This window comes from Symphodus melops (genome assembly GCF_947650265.1).
Source record: "Symphodus melops genome assembly, chromosome: 8".
NCBI lineage: Eukaryota > Metazoa > Chordata > Actinopteri > Labriformes > Labridae > Symphodus > Symphodus melops.
Window position 1 is genome coordinate 7,392,274 of NC_136698.1, and position 12,787 is coordinate 7,405,060.

The window sequence follows — 12,787 nt, forward strand, 5'->3', positions numbered from 1 at the left end:
GCGGTCGTGCACAGATTTGGATTCTGTCCAACTTATTTGACTGTCAATAAAAAAAGCCACATCTAAATTTGTAAGCTTGATTTTTAAATTGTCTGTAGATATTCTTTTAGAACACAATAAAAAATGTTAATGACAATGTTTCTCTTCCGTACCACACGGCAGACTTTCCATCATGCAGTAGATGACGCTTGCCGCTTTAAGGAGGTCTAATAAACTAAACAGATGACTAACAGACGCCACGTAAACTCAGATCATTTAAAATGTCCCCTAACTTCAAACGGTTCACAAGTCCGTTTTATTTGTTTCATTTCTTGCTGTTACTTGTTTTATCTGTACCTCGGACTGTTCCTCGGCACCATTGCAAATGAGGGTTCTCCCTCGATGTATTTTCTGAGGATTCAGAATAATAATTTAAAAAAAGTCTTTCTCTGAAGCCTAGATTGTTGTTACTCTTTTAACACATAGAGAATAGTATGATACACAGATGACAGTTCACTTATCTCATTTTAAAACTCTGGCTTTGCATTTGCTGAAAATAAGTCATTGTTTTCTATTCTAATGTAAAAGAGAACGTGAACACAAGAGCCAAAAATCTTAAATAACTCCTTCTAGATAAAATCAGTGGGAACTCCCTGCTAACTATTAGCTGTATTGTCGCTTTTTTATGATCTTATGAAAATGTAAAAGCAGCCTTCTGTAAAGCTGCATTGTTGCCTGTTAGTTATTGCTCAGTATATGTATTATGAAGGTAACCTTTATAGTTTATCTCACTGAGAAGAGATGAGTTGGTTGTTAGTTGACAGGAAAACATTTTCAAACTAATGTTGAGTTTTGGATAAAGTTCTGACTTCTGTTTTTCAGTGTTTCATGACGACACAGCTGTCCTCATAATGAAGCGCTTTCTGCACCCAGTAATGTAACAGTGTCAATTGTCTCCTTTATTGATAAAAAACATTTAAGATAAACTACTCCACATAATGGGCACTGATGTTTAAAAATTCAATGTTTTTTTTTTTTTTACATCAGGATTCTTGTATTTTCAGTCTTTAGCTGAACAAATGTAAAAATCCATTTTTGATATATTGCCTGGTTTGAATAGTTTTGAATAAATACATGGACGTGTGTCTAAGCCTGAAGTGTCTCCATCATTAGCATGTGTTTAAAGAACTGACCCTTGGCTGAACCCAGTTGTTGATCCAGGTTAATCTGTTCGTTCTCCCCTAAAGAACTCAACTTGGCTTTAAATTAGCATTTGAGTGTTTTAGGAGTGTGAATACTTCAACATTCAAAGTTGAGCAGATGTTCTTTATCAAAATGTTTTTATTTTTATTTTAAAGAGATTTGCGAGTCTAAATCAGCACACCTCATTTTTAAAGTTAAACAGCTCTGGCCATTTTTGTGAAACAGCTGGAGGAAGGGAGATAAAATCTCCTCTTTTTGATTTAGAGAGATAAAATGATAATTTCCCTGCTGTTCACCATCCCCCTTAACACATTTCTGCACAATCCCCAATAGCTCTCAGCAGTCTGCAGAAGTCTCAGTGTTCATGAGAAAGTTGTACAGACTTTACACCTCCACCCCCTCCACCCCTCTCTTCTCCTCTCCTCTCCCATCAGTCCCCTCATTGTGATGGTAATGGACTCCATCGTGCGTGACCAAAATGGTCAACTTAATTGATGAAAAAGAGTGGAGAGACGAGGGGGTTTGCATATATCAGACATGAAGGCTTTTCATTCACAGGCCCAAAGAATACATAATGACACTGAAACCAACCTGAAGACTGTCAGAGGGTTTGACAGGCTCTGCTGTTAGATTGTATAGCGTGACTCGATGTGTTCTCGTACCTGCTCACAGTTCGAACCTGCACACTTGAACATGCACAGGGTTAGTTCTGGAGCCTTCAGACTAAATAAAGACTTGTCGTGGATAATACACATTCATTTATGGTGCACCTGCCAGTCTGAGGCACATGTTTCCAAACAGTGAGAAGGCAATTCAAGTTTTTAACCTGGGCCGACATGTTATTTTCATATCCGTTTGATCTAGCTAACTCTGAACAGTAGAGGTGGGGGAAAAAAATCAGACATATGTAAAAACCTACGTTCTTATTATCCATGATTTAAAATAGATTCATAACTTCCAAACATCTATAATTTGTTTGGGTTAATCAGTCACTCCCTGCTAAGTGCTAAGGCTAGCTCTTTAACCCAGTGGAGTGGCAAATGACTTCACAAACTGGGACACTGATGTTACGCCATTGCAGAACTAATATGAATGTCTTTACGTGTCTTGACCCCTTGGTTAATGCTCTGTAGCAGAGTTGCAGTCTAACAAGGCTCTAGATTGACAGTAAATGTGGGGAAGGAGAGGGAGAGACAAGCGCCCAAAAAAACGTCAGTGTTTGGAGTCAACCTGCGACCAGTGTGATGAGGCCTGCAGCCTCTGAACATGGGGAAAAGAAGAGAGGTTGTCGTTGATTAAAGAGGGAGAGCACTGACTCTTGAAGGTTGCTGCTTGACGGTTACGCTTATAAAGAAGTGTGGGTGTACACGTCCTTCTTTAGAAGCAGTCTTAAGTCTACATTTGAAATCTGTTCATCACTGTGTGGTTGAGTACCGAGGATAATGGTGCATATTTTTAACATACATAATATTTTGGAAGGCAATTAAAGGTTTGCACTTGGCTGTAACTTAATGTTGCACACAAATATTCATACTTAATTTAAGTTATTACTGAGTGTCAACTTTTCACAAGAAGATCATGAGTTTGTCAGAGCATTAGTAAAATACATATAAATAAGCTTAACGGTTAATATACTGCTGCTTTAAAGGTAAGGCTTACTGCTCAGAGCACATATTAGCTTTATTATGCTTCTTCCTGTTGTCAATATCAGACACTGTTTTTATGTGTTCATGTTATAACCAACAGTCTATGTTTAAGCTCCTTGAAGCACACAGCCGACAGAAGCCTGCTAGCAGTATAAAACACTGAAGACAGATGCTGTGGAGAGGCAGGTGTGTGTGTGTGTGTGTGTGTGTGTGTGTGTGTGTGTGTGTGTGTGTGCGTGTGTGTTTTCAGGCCTCAGGCTGCCAGCTCACCTTTCTACTGAGAGGGTCGAGTTTCAACAAAAGCTGCCTACAAACCCCCTGTCAGTTCACAACATTAACCGCCTGTTGAACACCCATCCACTGTTTATAAAAAACACGTGAACGAATTTCACTGTTTTGCAGTAATTCAAACCTTACATTTAAAAGTTGGAAGAAAGTATTGAACATGGAAACTCTGTTTGAAGGTAACATTTAAATCAGCTGTTCTATTGACTGTATAAAGCTGCAGCATTAGCAGTACCATAGAAAAAACTATTTTAAGTTAAGTTATTTGCATTATTACCTAACTCTGAAACATGTTCTCATTCATCCCTGGAGGCATTTTCAATGTTATTCTGATGTTTTTGATCAAATGGCATTTGTACAGATAAGATATCGCCGTTAGATTTGCCGCGAGCAGAATATATCATGCGGTGTTTTCAACATTAAAGATGACATTTGTAAAAGAATTTCGGACAGCTTTCATTCAGAATGAGTTATATTTGTCTTTGATGTGGATAAAGTGACCTTTTAAACACAGCTGATCTGACATTTCTCCGTGATGAACGTCCAAGTCTTACCTGGTTTTTGTTAACTTTCAGTAATGGAAGAAGGGAAGCAGAAAGGCGTGTGCACATGTTGTCCTATGTAAGGACAGGTGAAGGATAAAAAACGACTTATTGATTTATTCTTCAATTACTTTCTTAAACAACAAGTCTATAAAGGAATGATTGGATCTTTTTTTACAGATCCTGTTTTTTCCTGTCTCAGGTACATTACTGAAATATTTAACAGCCGATCGCATAAAAAAAAAAACACTGGAAGCAGTAATGATAATGACATTGTTGAATTGATTGGTTATTTACATTTTTTTCTCTTTATGAAGCAAGCGATCGTTTTTTGGTTTGTTTTTTTTGTATTCATTACTGATAAAAGCGTCTAACAGTTACTTTGACTGGATGTCTTCTCATCAGATATAAGATCCTGTTTTGAAAGCTTTAACCAGTGCATGGATGCTCACGTTTTGAACAGACGCGACTCAGTGACATTGACTTATTCAGATGATGTCAACAGTGACGCTTCTGTGGCTGAGCTCACAATGTTTGTTTTTAGTCATGTCTTGTTATCGACCTGTCTGAAGATCCTCAGAACAAACCCCGTGTACCCGACTGTCACTTTACTGTGCTACTCAAAATGTGTGTGTGTGGTGTGTATGTGTATAAGCATGTGTGGTTTTGGGTGACCCTTCCTCGGCATTCCAGCCATTCCCCTGTTACCTGGGAACGTGCCTGTTCTCCTCTGACGGGGTATTTTTAGGTCCTGAGAAGCAGCTGTCTGTGTCCACGTCGTCTGCACAAACAGCCTGGCCGTCTGTTGACTGAAAAATGTGTCCGAGCTCGAGAAATGACGCAGCCTATTTGTAATGATGCTACCTCAGTCAGCGTCTTTCAGGATTAGCACGATTTTAGCTAACACAGATGTAGTTTTGTGTAAGTCTGTGTGAGCTGATGCTTTCGTCGTCACTAAATCTGCTTATAGCTGCGAGGCTGACAACTCTGGTCCCAACAGTAGCCCTGCCCTGTGGTTTTCACACTTCTCCTGAGTCATATTCACCTTCTGCTTCTACAGCTCGACAGATGAACAACAAACAGTGAGATAAGTTTTTGGGGCATGCAGCAGCATTTTATGACCTCAGTGTTTAGTAATTGAACTAAGCAGCGAAACTTCAGCAAAACCAAACTGTTAGGTTTTCACCTCTGGCATAAAATACAAAGAATCAGCATCAGCAATAATCTGGTCGGTCTGTCTGTCTGTCTGTCTGTCTGTCTGTCTGTCTGTCTGTCTGTCTGTCTGTCTGTCTGTCTGTCTGTCTGTCTGTCTGTCTGTCTGTCTGTCTGTCTGTCTGTCTGTCTGTCTGTCTGTCTGTCTGTCTGTCCTTTTTAATGCTTGTAACTGCTGGTGACAAACACAACAAAGACATTTACATTGTGCTGCTGTTTACATTTCAAACTACACATTTAACAAGGAGCGATAGATTTGACTTTTCAGCAGGATGACATTTTTTCAGAGTAAACATTTACGCATATACAGAACAATATCAGACTTTACTTTGTCCACAGGGGGTGCCAACATCCACACAGAATAAATATAATGTTTCTTAGAGTAGTTTTAAATCACAAATTTTATTTAAACCTGCCTCGCTCAATCACATCCCCCATTTGTGGCCACTGCTGACACTTTTTAAATGAATCAAGTCCACCAATGTTGACCCCAACCCGAGCCTAAAGAGGGGCACAAATACAGGACTAAATAAAAACCCCAAAATGAAGATATACATTATCTCTTATTGAACTGTGTTTCCTCTTTAGTGAAGAATTTTTATGATCTTTTAGTTTCCGTCTCTCTGTATACATATTAATCCTCCCAACAGACACGTTTTCATAGCAACACAGAAAATACGAAGGATAGAGAGAGAGAGACAAAAGAAAGCACACGAGTGAGCCGAGACGAGTGAGCAGCCATAAAAACCTAAATAAAAACTGAAACTTTTGTTTTTTCATTTTATTTTGAAATCTCTGAAGGATGTGTTACTTTATGTATGATAGAAACCATCTTATTGTTGTGTCAGACACAGAGTGAGTGATTGAACTTTCAACATCTTTAATGTTGTTTTCCTTTATTTTAATGTTTGTAAGTGATCGTAACATTTTACTTCTCAGTGACTGAACATCATGTATTAAAGTTTGGATTATAAACAACTGTGATATCACTGAACTGAAAAACAAAACAAAAACAAACCTTCCATAATGTTGGAGCTCCTTTGAGTGCTAACAGACGGTGTGTGTGTGTGTGTGTGTGTGTGTGTGTGTGTGTAAAATTGTGCTTTTTTGCACCTTGGCAGGGGGAGAAGAATGCCGGGTTTGACGTGCTTTACCACAACATGAAGCATGGCCAGCTGGCAACCAAGGAGCTTGCTGAGTTTGTCCGTGAGAGGTAGGTTTTGTCTTTGTATTGTATTTTTGAATATCTGTGTGGGAGGGGAAGTCGGTGATGGGGCTCGGGTGGAGAAACTCTACATTCTTGACTCTGTACAAAAAAAAATGCTGGTTTGTGCCAACGTTGGAGGAAAGACTTCAAGAATCCTTTTTTTTTTTTAACGTATTTCAACTTTAAGTGCATTTAAAGAGGTATTCATGATTAATTCAGTTATTTCATCCTTAAGCAGAATGCAAATTTTAGAGAACTCTTAACAAGACTCTCTTTATTTAAACTGCTCCAGTCCTCTCTCTACGCTCTGGTCTCTGACCCCAGTCATCACCACGGTGCTACTTTAGAAGTGCACTACCTCTCAAAACCTCACACAAGCTTGAATATCTGGATCATACAATGCCAGAGCTTTATCTACTTCCATGATTGTAACTGCTGCCTTTCAAAGAGCTGCAACATGGTGAGGTGATAGCCGGGGTTTCTGGTTGAAAGTGAACATATTTTCCAGTTTCTGATTTCAAAAGTTAGATGACTCAGAGTCCTTGAACAGCCTGAATAAAAAATAAACCCCCATGAGTAGAGCTTCGATCATCAGATATTGCACTAAAATCTTCCCTGTGGAGTTGAAATATCTTTGATGTGATTATTCAGGTTGTTTAAAGAAAAACATCAAAATTGCAGTACTGAATTATAACAAACGAACAAACACAAAACCAGCATCCCTTCACTTCATTTATGGACTGTTGTCTAAATCCCTCCAGAGGGATTCAAAGAACCGGAGAACTTGCAGACATAGGCCCATGCTCCTCGGCTGCATCCAAAAGTCTTCCTTATTTTCACCTTATTTTTTAATCCCCTCACTAAACTACCATTAGCGTGATGTGCTAGCCAGTTCAAACTGATTAAACCTACTAGCAACAGTTGCTGTTTCTGCAGTTTGAGTCAGTTAAAAAAGAGGAGACTGCTCTTCTTTGCCTCTTTCTTTACCAAGGACCCATTGTTCCCAAATGCACGAAGAATGATCATTCATCAACCTGCCAACCTGTTATTATTGTTAAATAGGCTAACCACTCTAGCCGATGACAAGGAAGGCAGACAATAACCTTATTACAATCATTTTCACTTAGTTGTTAATTTGTTATATTAAGCAGTCTGTTTTCTAAGTAGCGATAAGCAGTGAGTGAATTTAGGGGAAGTAATGAGGTTCCCACAGCTGGAAGTTAACACACACACACGCACACATACACACGCACACACACACGGCACTCTCTCAGAACAGTGATATGATCCTGACATAGAGTCAGACCTTTTCCTCACAGGGGAAAATTCACTTATCTGTAGGGACAGAAGCGGACAACAAATCAGCAGTCTGGAATGAAGAAGGGGCATTGTGGGTAAAATCGTGTGCGATCCCACAGGACAAAGTGAGACAATTGTGATGATAAATGTCCTCCATCTTTCTCTTGCTCCACTTGCAGGAAAGGTCATTTTGATATACGTCGTAAAGTGAAACAGTCTTTTAAAGCTCCAGGCTTCATGCTACATCGTCTTCCCTCATCCTGGGTCTTAATATACAATATATATACAATATTTCTCTTTTGAGCCGCCTCTTGTTAAGGAGGGATCATTAAGTGGTGCTGAAGTAAACAGTTTAAGGCTAAAACAATGATTGAATCGATTAGTCAAATTAATCCTTAATGGTTTGTTATGTGGTCTATCATTTCTTTAACTTTGAGAGTAACTTCTTTTGTTTAATATGACCTTAAACTTTATTTGTTGGAGGTTTGGAACCAAACATTGTTTAAAAAGTTGCCATAAAGTAATGATTCTAGCAGCTTTGAAGAAATGTGTAGTGAAGAATCTGTCCAGGTGACGTTTATTCACATCTTCTGAAATGGATCAAATATAAACTTTTCAATAAATTTCATCTAAAATGAAAATATTTGTTATCCTGTTTTTCACAGAATTTGAGTTCCAGCCCTGTTTGAGCATTACTTCTAAAGATGGATGGTGTTTGAACATGTGTTTGTTTATGACTTTCAGTAGAAGTAGTTCAGCTCTCCCTCAGGACATTTGGATCAATGCCGCCCCCCCCTTCTCTTCAGGGTCTACAGATGGATATTAAAGTTTTATGCTCAGCCTTGGAAAACAAGTGCATTCATCATTTACATGTGTCTTATTGCAACACTTTCCCAACACGGACCTACATCCATCTTTATTTTTCTGGCTCGTACTTGAGTTTGGAGCAAACGAAGCCAGTAGATAGAGAACATAACATATGAGGCAATTAGTGGGGAGAAGTGCTATTTGAGTGCATTAGTTTCACCAGTCCAAAGTCTATTACAAGAATTTACATTTTTAGGAACAAACACGACATCACTCTTCCTGTCCAATTATTGGCCATTTAGACTTCAGTAAGGAGGTTTAAAATGTGGCTGCAGCTACGGTAGCCCTATATTTTCCTTGTTGCCCAATATTAGAGTCTTTGTATTATTCTTCTCATGTTATACGTGTGTTTACTTTTTGCAGTGCTGCTGTCGAGGAGACGTACTCCAAATCAATGAGCAAACTGGCAAAGATGGCTAGCAATGGGAGTCCGCAGGGGTGAGTACGGCCTTTTCAGCTCCAGACAGGAAGGTTCTCTCGTCTCCTTCAGCCCCTCAGAGCTGAATCTATACGGCTGGAACACGTTTGCTTCTACGTGAATCACACATATGGCCACACATGATAATTGAATGAGTACCATCTGCGTCAGCAAATGTCCATATTTTTCATTCAAATAATGCCCATATGTTCTCTATTGTATGACACGTTTTCATTCAGACGGTGAATGTTTTCATTTAACAACGAATTGTGCTGATTCCTTCCTGCAGTAATGATACTGTTTTTGTTCTGCTGTCTTTTGCATCATTCTCTGAGATGTCAGTTTTTCTGTAAAATGTCTGAAGCCCGTCCAGATTTGTTTTCTGTGTCAGATAAACGGACGACAGTATTTATTCACACATGAGGTGTACGGTTTGAGCTTGCTCAAATTGTGGTCAATGCCTTCGAATGGCGCAGGACGGCTCTTGAGGTTTGATTTATTGAAGTTGACGTTGGCGCTTGAGATTGTTTAAAGTGATCTATGTTCATATTTGGCCTGTCTCTGTACGTGTACTCTATGTACAGTTTATCTGTTCTTTCACGTTTTGTTTGTTACGTTTGTCTTGCCAGCCCATGTTGGCTGGGCACCCATAGAGGCTGCATGTCAAAATAAATAAACTCAAATGAAAAGATAAATACAGCCATCTACACAGACATTAAGCTGTTAGAGGAGCTGAAATCTTTTTCTTTAACTTCTCTATATTTGAATGATGTGTTGCAGCATGAACACACAGGTTAATGCTGTAGTTTGAAATATTTGCGTTTTGCATTTTGTTTTATTTTTTTTCAGCCTCTCATCGTTAAAGTTGACAGGGTGTCACTTCAAAAAAAAGTCTTTTTTTTTTCTTGAAAAGGTTATTTTAAATCACATTGACGGTGTGACAGTTTCAGTCGCGTAGATCTGTTTGAGCCTCATAGTCTTGTGTGTGTCGTGTGTTTTCTAGGACTTTTGCTCCCATGTGGGACGTGTTCAGGGTTTCTTCAGACAAACTGGCCCTCTGTCACCTCGAGCTGATGAGAAAGATGAACGATCTCATCCGGGACATCAACAAGTACGGAGACGAGCAGGTCAAAATTCATCGCAAGGTAAAGCCTATATATGTGTCACTGCTGTGATTCTTGTTTCTGGCTTTTCTTTCCTTGAACAAAGGTTTGGACAGTTACTCATTACTTGCCCTTCATCGAGCCCTTGTCACCCTGATGTAATTCATCTCGAACAAAATCCCATTACAGTGTTCTACCTTCACAGTAATTACTTCAGTTTCCCTGAAAGTATCAAGTACGGTAATGATCTGTACAGTTTGTCCATGTGTTGCCTTTTGTCTTTTGTGCACTTGCATGCGTGTCTGTGTGTGTGCGCGTGCATGCGTGCGTGTGTGTGTGTGCATATGCACAGACAAAGGAAGAGATGGTGGGGACAGTGGAGGCGGTGCAGGCAGTGCAGGTTCAGAGCGGTCACCTTCAGAAGTCAAAGGAGGGATACCATGGCAAGTGTTTGGAGCTGGACCGGCTGAGGAAGGAAGGAGCTCCACTGAAAGAACTGGAGAAAGTTAGCCAACGCTTTTATTGTTTTTTGTAGGGTTCTGAAAGCTCTCTAATAAGCCAGTAAAGCCTCACTTAGCTTTCATGTTACAGTGAAGATAACTCAAGAAATGTCATTATGGTGATGGACTCGGCAGTGTCTTTAATTGAGTTATTAAACCTTTTATGGCCATTTACTGAAAAACAAAAATGTCAAACTTCTCTCTCTTATAACTCCACCCTTTGAATTTATTGCTGTTTTTGATTTACAAGTAAAAACTGAATTACTTTTTGCCACAACTTCTCCAAGTACTTCTTTAGTTTTCTGCCAGGTTTGTGAATGAGCCTGCACAGCTAAAGGCCATTTCATTTCTCACCAGGCAGAGCTGAAGTCTAAGAAGGCGGCCGAGTCGTTCTCATTGTGCATCGAGAAGTACAACCGTGTAGGAGGAGAGTTTGAGCAGAAGATGAGCGAGTCGGCCCAGGTCAGTTGAGCAGAGGGACACTTGTGTTTCTCTCCCTCAGATCCCTGATGTGGTGTTTACGTGTCTTCTCCAAGGCCTTTTTCCTTCTTTTTATCTCTCTGACTCACCATCTCTGTGAACTCCCGTCACATAAAAACTTCCTTCTCCTTCTTTCATTTATTATCATACAACCCCAAAAATGGAAACCTCCTTAAAACACCCACCCACTCATGCACATCCTGTGCCCCCCCACCCCCCCCCCCCCCCCCCCCGCCTGAATACCTTTAATAACTGCCTCCATGGTTACTGCTGCTGTTGCCATGGAGATCTAAAACAAACCCCAATGAGTGTCCCTGTGTTTTATATATTAAAATCCCTTTGACCAATCATCTCTTGATATAGCTTTGTAGTGGGAGAGCTGCTCATTATTATGAGGAGGGGGTACAGTACGTGGTACCTGGGGAAAAAAAAGTGTCAAAGGACAGATCAGAAATGGAACATGATCAAATAAAAGAACAGATCAGTGAAAAAAGAGCTTTTTCATCACACACAGCACAAAAGGAGATCACAGGATCTATTCTGTGAAGGCGCTTTCACACCTGTTGTAGGGTTACTATTTGGCCGGTACCAGGGGAAAATGTTGAACCGGAAGCATAAAGGATGTTACACCTAAAGTCACATGGTAAACACATCTTGCCACATCTACCAAACTATCTCAATTGAACATTTAAACAAAGGCTAAACATGTCAATCCAAAAACCACGCTCACCCTCAGTAAGTTATATGGGGCTGAATCCTCAACCTAAAAATGTATCAAAAGTTATTTCACATCACACCAAATCTCTCTCTTTTTTCTTTCTGCAGACGTTTCAGGCAAGTTTCTTATCTTCTGTGACTTCAGGCAAACAAAAAAACCACTGAAGAGAAGAGCCTTGTCTGAAAGCCTGAAATGTCTGAGGCAATAAAAAGAGAAAAAGAGTGGATTTGATGTGCTGTCCTGAAGTTCTTTCGATAAATGATTTCTGCAAATGGCTTCTGCTGGCTTGTAGATCACTGTGTTATCACAGAGGGATAGTGCTGACTACTTTAAGCTGTTTGAAAACACCTGGTGTTGAACTGAATATTTTTTGGGGTGTTTGAGTGCTATAAATGTTTGTGTCTTTGTATCTTTTCGTAGTTTTTATGTTGCAAACGGAGCTGTTGTGATGAAGACACTTTTCAGACCATTTCTAACAAGTTCAATCAATCAGCAGTCCTCTGGCTTGTCTATTGACATTATTACCACAAACCGTTCAGCCATTTGTTTCTTCGTCACAAATCCGTCGATTTTGAAAGAGAACTTTCAGAAAAGCTCCAAATATATTTATTTTTAAACAAACAAGACGTGTAAAGTGTGGAAATATTGACGATACAGGATTTTGAGCTACAAGTTAAAAAGAAAGTTTCATCTCGTTGCATTAGTAATGAGAATGCTTCTAACAGCAGGAGCAGTGGAGTGAAGGGTATAAAATGCTCTGCTGAAGGAGGCTGACATCAGCTGTAAAGAGTCCTCGGAGAATGTCTAATGTTTGCTCTCTCTCTCTCGCTCTCTGCACACATTTACCCATGATAATTAGAGAACCGAAAATGGCTAAACTCAGCTCACGACATCAATTCCCAAACAAATTAAGTGGCACTTAATCAAGAATATTCCCATGAACCAGACAATAACAAATGAGCTGGCTGAAAGAGGAACAGGATCAAAACTAAATCCTTCCGAATGATCACAGGTTTAAGAAGCTGGCCATCCAAAACTTCTGCTGCTGGCTGACCGGCTCACTGAAGCTGCTCCAGATTCTCCAAATCCTTCTAAAGGCAGTTTTGACTTTCTGCATGTAGGAATATGTTGTGAAATGTTTCAGTTCTACTGGATCATGGATTCAAGTTTAATTACTCATAAAGCTTCGTAGAGCTTTAGTAGAGACAGGAAATTATACAAACAGTGGTTTTACTTTACCCTTCTTTTAAATTAGTGGCACATTTACATCCAAAATGAACAGCATTCAACACAACACATACTGTGGTTATTTAACCATTTCAGGTGAC

General features: G+C 39.6%; 1 protein-coding gene across 1 annotated transcript in view; it reads left to right on the plus strand.

Moving 5' to 3' along the window:
* The window catches only part of fcho1 (FCH and mu domain containing endocytic adaptor 1), a 47,314-nt gene that overhangs the window by 17,440 nt on the left and 17,087 nt on the right, over positions 1-12,787 (plus strand). Inside the window, exons 3-7 of the mRNA XM_079349780.1 lie at positions 5,989-6,080; positions 8,604-8,678; positions 9,662-9,803; positions 10,114-10,266; positions 10,619-10,723. Of these exons, the coding sequence (XP_079205906.1) occupies positions 5,989-6,080; positions 8,604-8,678; positions 9,662-9,803; positions 10,114-10,266; positions 10,619-10,723 (567 nt within the window). The remainder of the gene's footprint in view (positions 1-5,988; positions 6,081-8,603; positions 8,679-9,661; positions 9,804-10,113; positions 10,267-10,618; positions 10,724-12,787) is intronic.